The 17,299-nt window shown below is 41.5% G+C and overlaps 1 protein-coding gene across 1 annotated transcript; it reads left to right on the forward strand.

The window, feature by feature from the left end:
* Positions 1-2,502: 2,502 nt before the first annotated feature.
* homer1b (homer scaffold protein 1b) lies at positions 2,503-16,389 on the forward strand. Its single transcript, XM_041937302.1, has 8 exons — positions 2,503-2,805; positions 4,990-5,121; positions 6,862-6,954; positions 10,136-10,284; positions 15,331-15,487; positions 15,753-15,863; positions 16,000-16,080; positions 16,198-16,389. The coding sequence occupies exons 1-8, from the start codon at positions 2,503-2,505 to the stop codon at positions 16,387-16,389; spliced, it is 1,218 nt and encodes a 405-aa protein (XP_041793236.1).
* The last annotated feature ends 910 nt before the right edge of the window (positions 16,390-17,299 follow it).

Raw genomic sequence — 17,299 nt, forward strand, 5'->3', positions numbered from 1 at the left:
ACACACCATTTAACATAGTAGTAAAACATGTAATATATTATACTATCACACAACATACAGTGTATCTGCATATTGCTTTTCATGATTCAGGCTCTTACACCATCCATGCATTCATTATTATCATCATCGTCCTCCCACAGGATTGTCTCAGGCACACAACATGTAGCTGTTTGACACTTTACCATGCTATTCCCTTAAAAACTCTGCTTACGTTCCTGAAGTTCAGGTGTTAGCAGCACAGCCATAGTTCACATAATTGTGTACCCAACTGTGTAGCAGTTTAGAGCTTCCCACTCCCTTCATCTTCTTCTCAGCGCTCTATCCTCACCTACATTCATCACCTCCTCCACGTTCTCCCCATCCCTCCCTTCTTTTCTCACTTCATCACGCTCCCTCCCTCTCTCATTCTGCCCGCCTTCTCTCTCTGTTTTAGCATTCACGTTCCATCACCTGCCCTTGTGTCACGCAGTCCACTCTGCATGCTAAACACTTCCTCCTCCTCTTCCTCTTCCTCCTCTGTGTTTTTCCTTCCTCCTCTGTACTTTCTCCTTTACCACTCATTTGCATCCCACTGAAATTATCCCCTTGCGTGCCCTCTTACTTTTCCTTTTTTCCTCCCTGACCACCCTCTCGTAGTGGGTGTTTTTACATTCATACTCTTGTATGCACTTTTTTCATGCACTAATGGAAGACAGACACATCTTAGGCTTTCCCTGCTGCTCCTGTTGTGTCCCTGCTGCTAAATCTGTATAGCTGCTATGCAGCCTACATGTTACTACCGAAGTTCATCACTAGAGTGCAAGAGGATCAACGCGTTCTGAACTGACCTCCATGCAATCCCATAACCAGTAACTCTGTCAGGCTATTGGCTGGGAGCAGAATCAGTACAGAAAACACTGTAGTGGGAGCATGAACGATGTTCCCGTTGCCTTTCGTGTTATGGCCATGCCAGCTTTGGGGAGAGCAAACATATATAGAAATTATTATGTCTATTTTGTAAGACAGTAGCAACCAACTTAAGTCACATTCCATCATTTATTGTGCTGTCTCTTAAAGTTCTGTTGTAGGAGTAGGTATTGCTTTTTTTGACAACTGGTGGGTGTCATTTTGGAATAAAACTCTTTGGCACAGGCATTGATGTAAAATTCAAAGCACAAGAACGTTGCTGTGTTTGGTAGAAACACAATCAAGCAACAAGAAGCGCAGCATTTGCCACAGCTCCATCAAATTATGCAATGAAAAACAATGTCAGTTGCCAAGTGGCTATTGCACAGATCATACGGACAGGCCGTGGTTGTGTGATGTGTGCTGGGAGAGAGTTGAAATGACTCACACTTCCGCCACTTACACTGCTGTCGATGATTATGATAATTCGCGCACAGCACTCCACAAGCAGCTTTGTGGAGCGACATTAATCATCCCAGATTCACTCTCTGACTTCCTATACTCTCCATATTCCCCATCATTCTCTTTCTACTGCCTAACTTCCCTCTCTCTCCCTCTCTCTCTCCCTGTCTCCATGTTTTTCTTTCTTTCTCAGTCTTGGCTAATCACACACAGGAGGGGTGCTGCTGCTGAATTTTAATATTCATTTATACAGCGAGCCTTTGATGTCCCCCATCACCCCCTCAGTGCAGTGTAAGCACTTCTCTATCTCCTGCTCTGCCAGCACTGCCAGCCCAGAATATCTCCCTCTGCACCCTGCGCTTTGAGTGTGTGTGTACTGACTGTAGATATTACCCAAGAAGCCCCAACAATGCTGGGATATATGAGGGCATTTTAAGAGCAAACCAAGGAGAGGGGGACAAATGGACAGAGGGTTAAGGTGGCGCATGAGTGACGGATGAATGGATGGTCAAAAAACAAAGAAGACTCTTATATAATCACCAACATTAATAGGGGAGAATCCTAACTCTGGTTTGAGTGTCACACAGAGGTCAATAAGGAATTAAATCATCTCAAACTGAGCCCATCATGGAGTTTTGATCATCTACTGATCTAAGCTACACAGGCACAAATCCACATATACACTCACACATAAATAGAGATTTATAATTCCATCACATCTGTGTCAGAGTGTGTGCATGTTTATATATGCACATGTATTATGGGTGTGGAAACTGCAGCTCTGTGGGGTGTGTCTTTGGTAGTTAACCATGGCCTACTGTCTATATTTAGCGTTAAATCCTCTCCTTTCCCCCCTGTGCTCCCCTGTGTGACCCTCGCTCGGTGCTGCAGGCATTCCCATATCAGAGCACTGAGAGACGGCGCTCCCTTACACAGAGAGAAAGACAGAGAGAGTTTCTGTTGAGTGGCTGCCTGCATTTAGTGTGTTGGTTTACAAGTAGAGAGATAATGTATGAGAGGAAGCGTAGACTTAAGTTGTATGTGGGAACTCTGCTGTAGTTTCTAGGTTCAGTTGCTGTAGCTTGTTGTCCTTTTACATAAGACAATGAGTGTATGCAGTAATCTTTTCACAGCCTGTCTTTCTGTGGTGTAACTATGGAGGATGGCGAGTTGGTAATTCGTTTACCAGGGCGATCTGACTCCCCCGTGGGCAACAGGAGTTTCGGTGCTTGCGGTGGATTTGGTGAGACGCTGGTATTGCGGCACAAAGAGGTTCACAACTTCTTCTTCGTCCCCTTTAGGGAGCAGCCCATCTACAGCACCCGGGCCCATGTCTTCCAGATTGATCCCAACACTAAGAAGAACTGGCTGCCGACCAGCAAGCATGCGGTCACTGTCTCCTACTTCTACGACAGTACGCGCAATGTTTACCGCATCATCAGCCTGGATGGCACCAAGGTGAGCAGTGGTTCTGACTGTTATAGTACACTTTTCACTCTCTGTCACACACATAACACAGATTTTATGATAGCTTTCCTCCTGCATCCATTGAGTTATTTTTAACTTCTTCCAACTGACATGGTTTTATGAAGATGACAAACAGTCTTCCAGGAGATTTTAATGGTACTGTGATCTACTGAGTGTTAATGGTGTTAATAAGCTCTAATGTGCAAACACATCTTAAAAGAGCTCATCGTTGCAGCCTGTCCCAAGACTGACAGCTCATGTTTCATTGTGCGTGTGCATGCCACTACTGTATTTGTGTATGCATGTCCATGTGTGTCTGTCTGCACTTCAGAGTCTATACTTTGTGTCTGAGATATTTTTGTTAGAGATCTGGGAGGGATATTTGCTGGGTATTATTTGGTGAGGTAGAGCTCACCATGACTCAAGCTACAGCCTCAACCCTCAGTTGAGTCCAGTCACACACATGCACACACACACACACACACCCCCCCCCCAGTTATGAAAAGAGGAGGGGTGAGGTTAAATGAGAGAAACAGATGACAGAGTGAGAAGAATCAATGATAGGAGAAATAACTCGAGCGGCAAAGACAGAGTGTGAAGCCAGGTGAAGAAGAAGGTCGAAAAAATATGAGGGACAACTTGAAGCTGAGCAAGGTCATAGAGTTTGCTTTCAAAGACCATCTGGTGTGCAGGAACCCTTGCTGATGCTCAGTTTACCATCTCATATCATAAAGCACTCAATAGATATTTGATCACTAAATTCAACTGTTGTATAACACACACACTCACTGGCTGCTACCCATCCCAAACTCATCATTAATTATTGATGCCAACCAGAATGTCAACTATTACACAACACTTCTAATTGATAAGCAATTAATTTGTTCTCCATTACTGTTATTTAACAATTTAAGCTCAATTATGTAAGATATAGAAGTAGCCTTCTGTTCTGTGCTCTATATTAAGGCAATATTCTTTTTATACTTTTTTGTATATAATGTATATATAGTTCATTTTATTTTGTGTCCCCTTTTGTTGTCTATTTGCCCTTTTTCTAGTTCTAGTTTTTATTCTTGCTATTATAGCTGTCTGTAACGACTTAATTTCCCTGTTGTGGGGTCAATAAAGTTTTTATCTTATCTTATCTTATATCTTTTGTATTGTTAATAAATCTCATGAAAAGACAAAAACCAACATGTTACTCTGTGTCTCAGTACTATTAAGTATGTATGCTAGCAGGACTCAAAGTAATCTACACTGCCCTATTTGGTCTGCTCAAGTCCATCATAATGAAGCAATATGTCAGCCAGTGCAACAGTGTGGCTCTCTGGCTGGTTTTTGGACAGCAATGTAGGTCTATGTCACAGATGAAAAAGCTATACTTTAACATACACAGACAATTATTTTAATAAGGAAATATAAAATATATTCAGCATTCACTAAATTCCATATTTTGTGTTTTAGTCTTTTCATGGCCACCACCTAATTTCTCCCTGTAAGATGCTTCCATCTGCCATTCTGCCTCTCTGCCATTAGTGTACAGTATGTGTGTGCGTACATGTATATGCTCATGTTTGTGTATGAGTATTTGCATTATCAATTAGTCTGTCAGGATTTTTTTGGATTAATTGATTAGTCATTATTCATTTATTCTATGAAGTGTCGGAAATTTGTGAACAATGCTCATCACCATTACCCAGAAGCCTCAGGTGATGCATTAACACTTTGTTTTTGTCCAACCAACAGTCCTAAACCCAAAGAGTTTACAATTATATGAAACACAGAAAAGTGGAAGCTGAAAGCAAAGAATGTTTTACATGTTTGTTTGATAAATATCTGAAACGCTAACTTGGTCATAAAAATTGTTAACAACACATTTTTCCATCCAGTGACAAATCTATCAATCGCTTAATTGCTTTGGCACTACTGCAGTAGAGAGTCTTTGGAGAGTCTGAGAGACACACGATCAAGGCACTAATACCAACAGTTACAAAAAGATAGAACAGAAATGTGGCTTTGTTTTAAATGTTGAAACTGTTTGTTCCACATAAAACAATACAATATTTCATTGATATTTTCATCACACTCACACAAACACACACACAAGCACATAAAACACACTGCAGTAATAAAGTTGATTTAATATGTATTAAGTGGGTTGCCTCTGTCCTGCAGGCAATAATCAACAGCACCATCAGTCCCAACATGACGTTCACAAAGACCTCACAGAAGTTTGGCCAATGGGCGGACAGTCGAGCTAACACTGTGTACGGCCTGGGATTCTCCACTGAGCATCATCTAGCCAAGGTACAGCCCCACACACACACACACACACACACACACACACACACACCACATCTACTGTCAACCTTTAGCATCAATCACAGGGTGGCTTCTCTTTTCTTCTCGCTCAGTCCCTGAGAGAGGATGACATTTCATCTTTCTGTTTTTTCACTCTAGTTGCTATTGCTTTTCTAGTGCATGGTCTGTTTGGTTTGCTAGCCCTAATGAGGCTTTTTTATCTGTGTGTGTCTCTGTGTGTTTGTGAAAGGAATGTACACCTGTGAGTTCACTTGTGTGTGTGTGTGTGTGTGCGTGTGTGTGTGTGTATGATTAAGCTCTGTCATGAACTGCACCCCACTGCCAGGACAACACACACACAGACACACACACACATGTACACACACACTTACACACACATTACAGCCAAACTCAACAGTGAAGACACATCCTCTGTGTCAGGAAGGCAAAGACAAAGAGGCTGATAACTGATATTGAAGACATTTCCTGTTTCATGTCATATACCGGACATTAATAATATGTGGTTTGTGACATGAAGGGTGTTGGGTCAGGTGCTCTCTGCCCAAAATCTAATCATTTTACCCCTTTAAAATTAAATTGAACACTTGTGTTTCATAAGTTTAAAATTCTGAGTGTAAAAGGGGGCACCAATTTAACATACAGATTTACATTGGTTTAGTTCATTTCTTTTAAAATCTCTTTCTCACAGCAATCACAACATTATGAAAGTCCAATACTAAATTGCTGCTTGGCAAATAAAGCTAAATTATAATTAAGATTCAGTTCATTATCAAGCTTACATCATTGTCACAAATCAGAGAGAACAAAACAATACATGTAAAACTTCCATTTTCCCAATTCCTGACTAATATAGAGCATCGAACTGATTTACAGTGTCTGAAGTGTATTAATATGCAGTTTTAACAGACCAGATGATTAGAAGTATATTCTGTAGTTTAAAGTTGAAATAATCAGATTCACTTCTCAGATAACTGCAGTGGCAACACTCCTGTAGCACTTACACTGAGAACTACTGCATTTAGATCACCGTACCAGAACTATAATATTGCACTGAAGTGAAATGATATTGAGTTACTTGTTGAAACTCCATTAATGGCAGACACAAGACTGGCTCCAGCAGAGTTGTCAATTTGATTTCCTCACCACTCAGCCCTCTGCAGTACAAAACTACTCTGTAACACTGTGGGAGAAGTGTCGGCGATGAACCACACCCTAAAGGGACATTGGGGATATGCACTTGTGTGTATGTGCCAGAGTGTTTATATTTGCTTGAAGCCCCTCAGATGAGCTCACCTTACTACTTCAGGCTCGCTGGATGTATCTTTGCAGTAGATCAAAATAACTCTGGAGATCAACTTCAGCCACTGACACCTTCTGATTAAAGGCAAAAACTCAACCGGGAAAACACAATGGCACAGTCTGCTTTGCTGTGTGTGTGCATACTGCTGGCCTATGTGCATGTCTGTGATAGACAGGTTACTTACAGTGACCTAGTTAGCTCATGTTTCTGGTGAGGCATTATGGGTAAGGGCCTTCTTTCCTAAGTTCAACTGTGGGTCGTTATTGGCAACAGCCTCTCTCTATCCTTCCCCTGTCTTCATCTCTGTCGTATTACACACCGATCTGTGTGTATGTGTGTCCATGCACATACGGCTTTACTGAACAGATTAAACCACATTATTGTATGAATTGCAGTCCATACTGATGTCTTTCCTCTGTGTCCAGTTTGCAGAGAAGTTTGCAGAGTATAAAGAAGCAGCACGGCTTGCTAAAGAGAAAAGTCAAGAAAAGATGGAGATGGCCACGTCTCCTTCTCAGGTATGTTCAATATAAGTCTTAACCTTTTTGTCAGCCTACTTATACCTCTTATCACAGGCGTGTTGTGTATAATGAATAGCTGAACAGGTCAGCCTTTGGTGTTATTTAGTTTGATTGATTATCACAGGAGGCATAGAGGGAAACTAAGGAAATGAAATTTGATGTAAAATTGATACAAAAATATGTTTAACTTGAAATTGTTGACACCAGTGGTGGAGGAAGCATTCAGATTCTATACATAAGTAAAAGTACCAGCACATTAATGCACTCTGTTAAGTAAAAGTCCTGCATTAAAAATCCTACTTAAGTAAAACTACAGCACTGTTTGCAAAATGTGCTAAAGTAAAAGTGCAGGTTAAGCAGAAAAATGCCTTCTGTGACTCATCATTACATTTTATATTGCTAACACTGATGCATCAATGTGTAAGTAGCAATTTACTGTCGTTGAACAACTTTATATACAGTTAGGTAGTTTAGTCTAAATGTTAAAGTCTTAAAGTCTTAAATCTGTGGGGTTGTGAGATTATTGATGGCATAGGAAAGAATATATATATATAGAGAGAGAGATTTTTTGTGTGAAATAATAAATCATTTTACTACTTAGGCCTTAGTTATTTAAATAAAACCGTTTGAGAAGTTTAGACAGGAAATATTTGACTGTTGGCACTGATAGCGCACAACTGGAATGTGAAAAGGGTTTCCAACAAGACATTGCTTTTTTGTAAGAGTTCACAAGCCAAAAAGGTCATAAATCAAAAAGCTTTGCTTCCCAAATTTCCCCAGTTTGGGATTAATAAATCCTTATCTATCTTATCTGATCTTAAAAATGCAGTTCATAATATGAAATGTTTTTTTTTCTATTTTATTTTCTACATTACACTACTTCTAGAGCTAAAATGTAACCAGTAATTATATCTGTCAAATAAATGTAGTTGAGTAAAAAACAAAATATTTTCTGCTGAAATGTATCATAATTCATATAAATGTATCTTAAAATAAAATATGTTGCTTGAGTAAATGTACTAAGTTACTTTCAACTACTGCATGACCCCTTGAGAGGTCCTGACACTAAGGTTAGAATTTACAGTCCTGTATACCCCCTATACATTAAAAGAAAAGGACAAAACTGTCTATGGATCTGCCATAAATTGCAGAACATAATTAGCCTGTATGTTAGGTATTTGTTTGTGTAGGATATCTAATAACAGAGTGTTTTAGGGCATGTGTAACTGCATCTGAGAGAAAATTAGCTTGTTTCAGAGAGGAATCCCCAGAGAAATCTGTTCTTTAATCTAAAGGCTGTTAACAGGCTTCATGTCCTCGTCTGTTCATTATGGAGGCTAGGGGAGCAGCCCCCCGCTGTACTGCGGTCTATTACCAGTACTATTAATGCTGCAGCCCACATAGGCTGAAATGCTACAGTACCTTGTACCTCCCATAGGAGAATGTTTTTTAATGAAGCCAAGTGGACAGCTTCGTTCTCATCAGGGGTTGAAGGCTGCATGTGAACTGGCCACCACAACGCTACAGGGGTGAAAGTGAAGGGATTGCTGTAACAGTAAAGGCTGCAGCCTTCCTGCTACAAGCCTGCAGTACTCTACAGAAGCGGTCTGCTGTTTTACTACTGATTGTCAGTGTTTCAACCACATGCCTGCTGGCTTTTTTTCCAACCTCCAGATCCTCTCTTTTCTCTCCTCTATATAAACTAAAAGAAAACATGAGAGAGGAATTATTCCTGTTAGACATTATGAGAAAACACGGATGCTGAATGCTAGTCCCAATAGGTCAGACCCCAGTGGAAGTGTACCATGAACAGATATTAAATAGGATACTAATGAATGTGAAGCGCAAAATGTAACGCCAGCCCTAATCTTCCTCTTATCTCTCACTTCCTTCTTGTCCATTAGAGACACACAGGCAATGCCATTGTGCTACTTTATTGTGCCCAAGCCCTGAGTCTTAATAGCTTTGTTTTATGTACGTGCAGAAGCTAAATTATTTGTCTCTCGTATAATTCTCTGGTTGTATGGGATATAAAGATAAACATTAATCTGTAATTATGCAGTTTCCCATTGCTATAGTAAGCTATTTATTGGCCTATAGGCATGTGGAATGGCTCACTAAGATGCTCAAATTTTTTGCATCACAGTAAGAAGGTTATGAGTACGAGAGACAACATCTATCACAGATGAAAACACACAAACACACCTCTGTCATTTCGCATGTCAGCTCCTTGTAGGGAAAGGATGATCCAAATTTATGTATGAGATTCTTGTTTTTATCCTTTTGCCATCTCTGTAATAAGGGGTTGTTGATATCACTCAAGTTAGTTATGATACATTTCATATTATATGAGTATTACAAAATGATTAGTTTATTTAACAGTTAGTCAATTGGCAGGTAATTAATTGAAAACAATTTTCAGAATGATTTAATTATTTTAATCATTTATCAAGGAAATAAAGACCACACTTTCACTGCTTCCTGTTTCTCACACGTGAGGATTTGCTGCTTTTCTCATTGCAAATTAATTAGCTTTGTGTTTTAGACTGATCTGACAATCTGATTTGCAGCCGTTACTTCAGGCTCTGGTGCTGAGGTTTTATAGGGAAAACAATTAATTGATTAACTGTACAAAAAAATAATTGACAGGTTCATCAATAATAAAAATAGTTGTTTGTTGCAGTAGTGCTTTTTTTTCCTTGTCACTTCAGCCATAGTGTCAACCTTTGCAGATGCTAAATACTGCGCAGTTCTTCTCTATTTCATCCAAACAAATCACTGTTTCTACTTTTGGTACTCTTAAATGCACCATTTCCTTTATGCCTTAGGCTGTGTCTCTGGAAAAACCAGTCACCACCATTAATCACCATCAAGAACTGAAAATGTAGCAGATGTAAAAGCTTTTTTGAACTCACTACCTATTACAAACTATTATAAATATACTATTATAAATATACTATATACTATTATAAATTGCTGACATTAGGGAGTATCATACAGGCATTTATTAAAAGGGAAATAAACAAATGTTTACATTTTTGAGCTTTTATAATGATTTTAATTGTTTCCAGCCTCATAACCGTCACTAACTGTGTGAAGAAGAATAAAATGATTAAAATATTTAAGCACTGATTATTTGATGTGTAACTGGCAGTAACCGCTTTTGTTTCACATGTAGGAATCTCCAGGAGGTGAGCTCTCGTCACCTTTGACCCCGGTGACTCCGCCCATGGAAAACATCAATGGCACAGATGAAATATGTGACACGACTCCCAATTCAGACACCCTTCCAGGGCCAGCGCAGAACGCACTGGCCTTCGCACACAGGTACATCCAACATCATGATGTATTCACAGTCCTGAGTTGCCATGTTTACTACAGTGCAGATGTTACTGTCTGACCAGATGCACTCACTGTCACAGTTGTATTTCTCATAGATTGCACACAAACAACACTAGAATATATTATTTGTTTTGAATTTTTCTCTGTGTTCTGAGGCACAGAAGTCTGTACCTCTCTTCTTCTATGTCCTTCTTTTCATCTGCATGCACCTATATATGTTGCATGTCAGCATGGTAGTGAACTCCCTCTATTCACTGCTGCTCTCTCATGTTTTTCCTCTCTAGGGAGCAGTTTAAGACTTGTCGGGTCTGCTCTTTCTGATAGGGATGTCATTACAAGTCCTGACTACTGCAACATCATAACTACGCAAAGCAAAAAAAGTTCAGGTGCAAACTTTCTGAAAAATAAGAGCCTGATTGCAGGTCAGCAACAGGGAGGGTCTTCTTTACAAAACCTGATGCACTGCCTGTTTACTAACTGCTAACGAATATGGTAACATCAGCGCACCATCACTCCAGTCGGGAGGAATAAGGGTGCTATGAATATCAGTGACATTCTTACTCACACACTTCACACGGACCAGCAAAAGATGTTACTTAAAGTGTTTCTCAGGAATGAGGAATTATTGAAGTTATTTTGTCCAATCTGAGCATGCTTGGTAAGGAAACTCACATATATTTATAGTATTGTGTTTGCCTACTGCGATGCAATAATATCTCTATGCATGCACCACTACTGTTGTATACATTCCTGCTGTCTTTGCGTTCTGCAGAGTGAATGTTGAAATGGATAGTTCATATTCCCTGTGATTGTCAGTACTGGATTATAAACAGTAGATTGTGTAAGATAAAGAGGTCAAAGTGCCATGTAAATATGTTTGATTTGTATAATGGCTTTCTGAAGAGGTGTGGCTGTGAGGCTCATCACCAAAAAGGTGTCGATGAAGCGTTTATGTAAGACTTATATAACATACTGTGGGTAGTGGGAGGCAGAGAAAGAGCAAGACAGATAGACAGAGAGTGAGAGAGAGACAGAGAGAGAGAGAGAGCGAGAGAGAGAGAGAGAGTGTGTGTGCCTGTGTGTGGGTGTGTGTGTCAGAAGAGAGAACGACGGAGATAGAGAGAGGTGCATTGTGTAAAGTCTGTACATGAGTCAGTGCTGCCTAAACAGCCACCAACTGCACACACACTCACTACAATAAATAAAGTGAACAGGAGGGCATGGACAATCAGTTTGAGTCATTTCAGTGAGTGAAGTGTTTTTTTTCCTCAGTAGAGGAAATGTTCCTATTATCTACTGTCACCTGTAGTCGACTGTACACACAGGTCTTTTCATTTGTAAAATCTCTGTAATCTTGTGCAACTCATTTCATTATTTCTCTGGCTGCGATTCTAATAATTAAAGACATCAATCAATGGCTTAATGTATTATCATTCTTTTTTTTGCTTAACTATGGGGGTCTGAGAGGAGACTTTTTTGATATTAATCATTGTAGAGATATAGAGACAGATGTATTTTTATTAGTGTGCTAAAATCTGTAAAGCTGTGACAAGCTCAAGTGCAAATGCTTAGAAATCCGTACCGCTACATCATGAACTCTGTAAGGCTACACAGATCTGAGTGTGCAGCGAGAGCGGGATGTAGAGAGGACACCCACTGCCTGCTGCAGCATTGCTGCTGATGTGTCTATTAATGCTGCATGCGTGGGAGATGGGGTCGACTCTCAATATTCGCGATGGCAAGCATGGACGTAACAAACGAACCTCAGTCTCACATTTTCTCAGAGGCATATGCAGAGAGGGTAGATGCTAGGACAAGTCCAGATATTTAACCCTGTCTCTCTTTTCTTTCTATGATTCTTCCTTAATTCAGTATCTACCGTGTGCATCATCTTACATGTCTATCACCTTTTACAGTAGCTCCATCAGCCTTTCATGTGCTTCAAACTGAAGTTAAAATGTTTTTTCTGTTAATTTGTGTAATGGTGTATAAGCCTGTAGTTAATTTTATAGCCAAAAGAAAAGAATTAAATGTTTGTATTATATATTGTATATTTTGAATGTGTTTACTTATATAATACTTCATGAGGGCTCAGACCCACATATGGAAACACACCTAAACACAGCCGTGTTTGCTGTCTTTTTGCACCAGACCTCTGCAATGGTCTTGGTTTGTCTCTCTGCCATGTGTCTGGATTTAGATGATGATAACATATACACCATACTGCTTCTTAGCAGGACTGTGTAGGCAGGTATGTGTGGGTGCAGAGGGCACAGGAAGAGAGAGGAGGATGAGATAAAGCTGTATGCAGGGCTGTGAGAGTGGGGTTTTTTATATTGCCGGATGTAGGCGTGTTTGGCAGGTCTGCAGTGGAGTCGTTCTGAATGGTTTTCTGAATATTGGAAGACCTTTTGTTGGGACTGCTTGGCTGTATGTGAATGGTCTTCTAGTGTTGGAGGATGTAGGCGTCTGTCGGTGGGTTTGTGGTAGGCTAGTGTGAACGGAGACGGTGCCGATGTCATACGTCAGGGTGCCACGAGCGCCTCTGTTCCTCCAGTGCTGCCATGGCAACTGCTCTGGCTCCCTGCTTCTTGAAGTGCTCTGTGAGGAGGAAGACCTACCTGGCAACTCACAGCAGTCAGGACATGGCAGAAACACCAGAGGGCCGTAGAGAACCTTCAGTGTCATACAACTTTATGTTGTGTGTTTGGGAGCTTTATTGAGCCTGGGAGAAGAATTAGACTTAACATTTTGAAGCAGTAAAACACAAAAGCAGAGTGTTGATGTTTTATTAAAGAGTCATGGTGTAATGGCAGTGTGTACAGAATATGTCCAAACCACAAAAAAACATTCAAAATTTAACCTAGAAAAGATCTAGCATTAACCTGACACCCCACAAAATTTGGTCCTGTGCCATCTCTTGTCGTGACTTATTCTCTTTTAGTTGGCAGAAAGATTGATCACATTAAACAGATAAAAACAGATAAGCTCTATAGATAGAGAAATAAAAAAAATGTGATTACATGCATTCAGGAAAATTGCACACTGTTTCAAGCATAATTTCTTGATGGTTCAGCATCACACAATTGGCTTCTGCATGACTAAACATGGAATTACATACTGATCATCAACCTCAAAATATCAATACCTAATAAAATCCTCACTGTGTACATAATCACATCATCTTTACAGTCAGCAGATCAGTCACATCGCAGCAGCTACAGTAACTTACCCTCCATGTGTCTCACACACCTTCAGCTCTGCTGTCTTCAGCCAGAAGTGCCCTCCTGAAACCTTTCAGCCAGACTCATTTAATGAAGACGAACACCAGTGTCAAAACATCTCGCACTCTTTTCTCTCCTGTAATTCTCCCTCCATCGCTCTCCCATGCCTTCTCCGTCTGTCTCCATCTTCACATCTTGATGTCTCGCTTGCTCTCCTGCTCTCCGAGCTGGTGTGAGGGGTTTATACATTGGCGGGGCTGTGTGCTTTGGTGACAGCATCGCTCCATGTGTGTATGTGTGTGTGTGAGTGGTTGTGTGTCAGTTGATATGTGCATGTGTAGGATGAAGTGTCGTCTCCCTCCTATGCGTCACACACGCAGACACACTTGCGCTCACAGAGGGGGCGGCTGTTGTGTAAGAACTGAAGGCGCCGTGGGAGTCCTGAGTGAATTAGATCTGGGCTTTCTCTCTTTTACACTTCACAGAGTGGGTGTTATGGCATAGTGGAGTACTGCAGCAGTGTGTGAGCATATATATGTGTGTGTGTGTCAGTGAGGGGGTGGAACAAAACTGAAAACAACATTGTTATGGGTCATACACAGACCCTCTCCACTCCGCTGCTTTTGTGTTTTTCTGTGTATGTATTTCCACCACTGTGAGGAATTACTGTGAAGTATGTGGGAGTAGGAGCTCCTTTTCAAAGGAACTTGACTCGATGTTGGTACTCGACAACGTTTAGGTCTTTCATACGTTCTCCTGCCCAAGTGAGACACTATGTGAGAGACAGGGAGTCGGCATTATGTAAATCTTAAATAAATGCCTACAGTAGTCAGATCTAACAGGGGAGATGTACAACAGAAGCATTTTTCCTTCAGAAGGTTGAGTTTATACATATATTTAATATTACACTTCAACTCTGAACTGTTGACTACCCAACCCATATGCAAGTATTTTTTTCCACCAGCCTTTTTTCTCCCACACATGCCCTCCATCCTGAAATTCAGCCACATTCAATCACTTCTCCCTTATCTCTCATCTCGTCTTCTCGTCCGTGAGTAGCTGGACCAGATTAGGCCAGCCAGTCTGAGGATATAATCTCAGATTACAAATCATGTGGCAGACAGCTGCTTTCACAGCTACTGGCCAGGAAGTGCCGACCGCCAACTTGAGTAACCGCTGCAGCCTTTGTCAGCTTTCAGTGCTGGAGTAAAGGTGGATGGATGGATGTATGCATTGATTACTGAATGGACCTATTGGGCACAGGCACAGGGGTCCAAGAGGTCATGAGGCCCTGGGTTTTTTCCTGCAAAATGTCAATCAAAGAGACACAAATAGACAACAATGCTCAAAATGAACACAAAGAGACTTAAAACAATCAGAATTAGTATTAGCTTTATTGGCCAAGTATGTGTGCTCATACAAGGAATTTGACAGTTTTAGCATACATGCAGCTCAAAACTATAAAAAAAACCTCAAAACAATCACAAAGAGGCTCAAATGACCACTAAATAACACAAATAATGACCACAAATTGACTCAAAAGAGCAACAAAGAGACAACAAACCACCACAAAGACATGCAAAACAACCGAAAATAGCCCTAAAGAGGATGGATGGATGGATGGATGGATGGATGGATGCTGGCTGCTTATAAACAATAATGGTTCCTTAACACTCACAACTTGATTTTTCAGATCTAAATCAGACATCATGAGTTTTAGATATACGCAGCCTATATCCATAACATTAAAACATGAACACTTGTGTTACTGTTAATCTGACAGTATGTACGTCTCTGTGCTCTACAGCCCCGCCATGACAAAACACTGGGAGGCTGAGCTGGAGGCACTAAAGGGGAACAATGCCAAACTAACGGCAGCTCTTCTGGAGTCCACAGCCAACGTGAAACAGTGGAAACAGCAACTGGCTGCCTACCAGGAGGAGGCCGAGAGACTACACAAACGGGTGAGGGACGGGACACAGAAATGCTTGCTTGTTTTCATGTGTGATTAATTAATTCAAATCAAATAGGTGTGATCATTTGTAAGGGCTGGTGTGAAGTCAAGATGAGAGCGCGGTAGAAAAAAGACAGAGAAGAGACATGGGTTTTGGCATGAGGGAGAGTAAAGAAGAGGTAGTCTGGAACTGAAAGATAGGATGAGATCAGGTTTCTGTCGCGCCAGTCTGGCTCTTTGGATCCAAATCTTGATCAATCGTATTGTCCTTTTAGGTGACGGAGCTCGAGTGCCAGAGCAACCAAACCCCGGTCATCAAATCCCAGAAGACTGAACTCAACCAAACCATAGAGGAACTGGAGAATACACTAAGGGATAAAGAAGAGGTGTGTGTGTGTGTGTGTGTGTGTGTGTGTGCACGTGTATGTGTTGATTATGGTGGAGTCCCATGCTTGAAATGTATGGCTCATGCAACAATACCCTATGCTATGCGGCCTTGTAATTGATCTTTGTGTCCTCCAGGAAATGGAAAAGTTGAAAGAGGAACTGGAAAACATGAATGACCTGATGGAACAGAAAGACACCCTTACCCAGAAACTTGAGGTGAGTGATAGGAGGTATTAAGCATATAATTGTTCCTCAAAGTATCAGTGTTTCCTCTGTCATTATTGACCTCCTCATGACATAAACCTGCCAATGATGCTGTCTCTTCCTCTCCAGGAGACGGAGCTCCGCAGCCGGGTGCTGGAGGAGCAGCTGGCGGGGGCCGAGCAGCGGCTGGAGGAGAACCAGGAGGAGCAGGAGAATTTCAGAAAGAGCCTGCGGACGCTGCTGGAGCTGCTGGACGGCAAGATCTTTGAGCTGACGGAGCTCAGAGACACCCTGGCTCGGCTCATAGAGGAAGCCAGCTAGAGATGGAGCTGCCTAATCTTCACAGACAGAGCCATATGATAATTTACACCCTGAGACCCCCAACTCACGGACACCAATCCTTCCCACCAGGCTCCACCTTCCTCCTACACCCCACACACACTAAATCTGAGACACTACACTGCCCCAATTCTGATTTTGCTCAAAAAGGGCAGCTAACTCCCCATTTTTACCTTGCAGGCATTGAGCTCCAACCAACCGCAGGAACTCCTGTGTTTCAAAACAACACAGGGACTACCTCATCTTGCCTTCTGATTGGCTGGTGTAGGCGCAACCTTGGTTGAATTGATCCCTCCAGTCGAAGAGATGCCTGTCATGGCACATTGCAACTGCCCACAAACCCACCCAAACACACACTCTGGTAAAGTTAACTTGAGATCTGTGCCTCAGTGCCATCTGCTGTTACACTGGGAGAGCTGCAGCTTGCAGCATCACAACATCACGCATGCACGTGCACGCGTGCGTGCACACACACACACACATGCACACTCACACACACTCACACACACACCCCTTTTCTTCCTCTCTAAACTGCCCCCCCAAGGGGAATGTTGAAAGTCATGTGGAAATAATTGCTGTTAAGACTCAGAGAACTGCGCCAAAGCTGCCAAATCCCCCCAAAATATTGTCCTCTAACTAGCAGATGCTTTGATCCAAAGTGACTTACTGTACAGAGAAGTGCTGAACAGAGAAACAGAGTTCCATGTTTCAGCTGGGGCTGCCAGTGGAGTGTCACTGGATACAGAGAACTGAAGGACGGCTCTCAACAAACTAGTCAGTCTTACCTATTGGCCTGGGGTGACATCAATGCTGCTCCCAGCCTGGACACAGAGGCCAGCTGGGAAATGAATTGTGCTTTACTTCTCCGGCGGAAATGAATGACTGCTATATA

Source organism: Chelmon rostratus, chromosome 5, assembly GCF_017976325.1.
Source record: "Chelmon rostratus isolate fCheRos1 chromosome 5, fCheRos1.pri, whole genome shotgun sequence".
Lineage (NCBI taxonomy): Eukaryota > Metazoa > Chordata > Actinopteri > Chaetodontiformes > Chaetodontidae > Chelmon > Chelmon rostratus.

Coding starts and splice junctions, on each gene's coding strand:
- homer1b (XM_041937302.1), top strand. CDS start 2,503: ATGGAGGATGGCGAGTTGGTAATTCGTTTACCAGGGCGATCTGACTCC. Junction 10,285..15,330: donor GCACTGGCCTTCGCACACAG/GTACATCCAACA, acceptor TGTGCTCTACAG/CCCCGCCATGACAAAACACT. Junction 15,864..15,999: donor CACTAAGGGATAAAGAAGAG/GTGTGTGTGTGT, acceptor TGTGTCCTCCAG/GAAATGGAAAAGTTGAAAGA.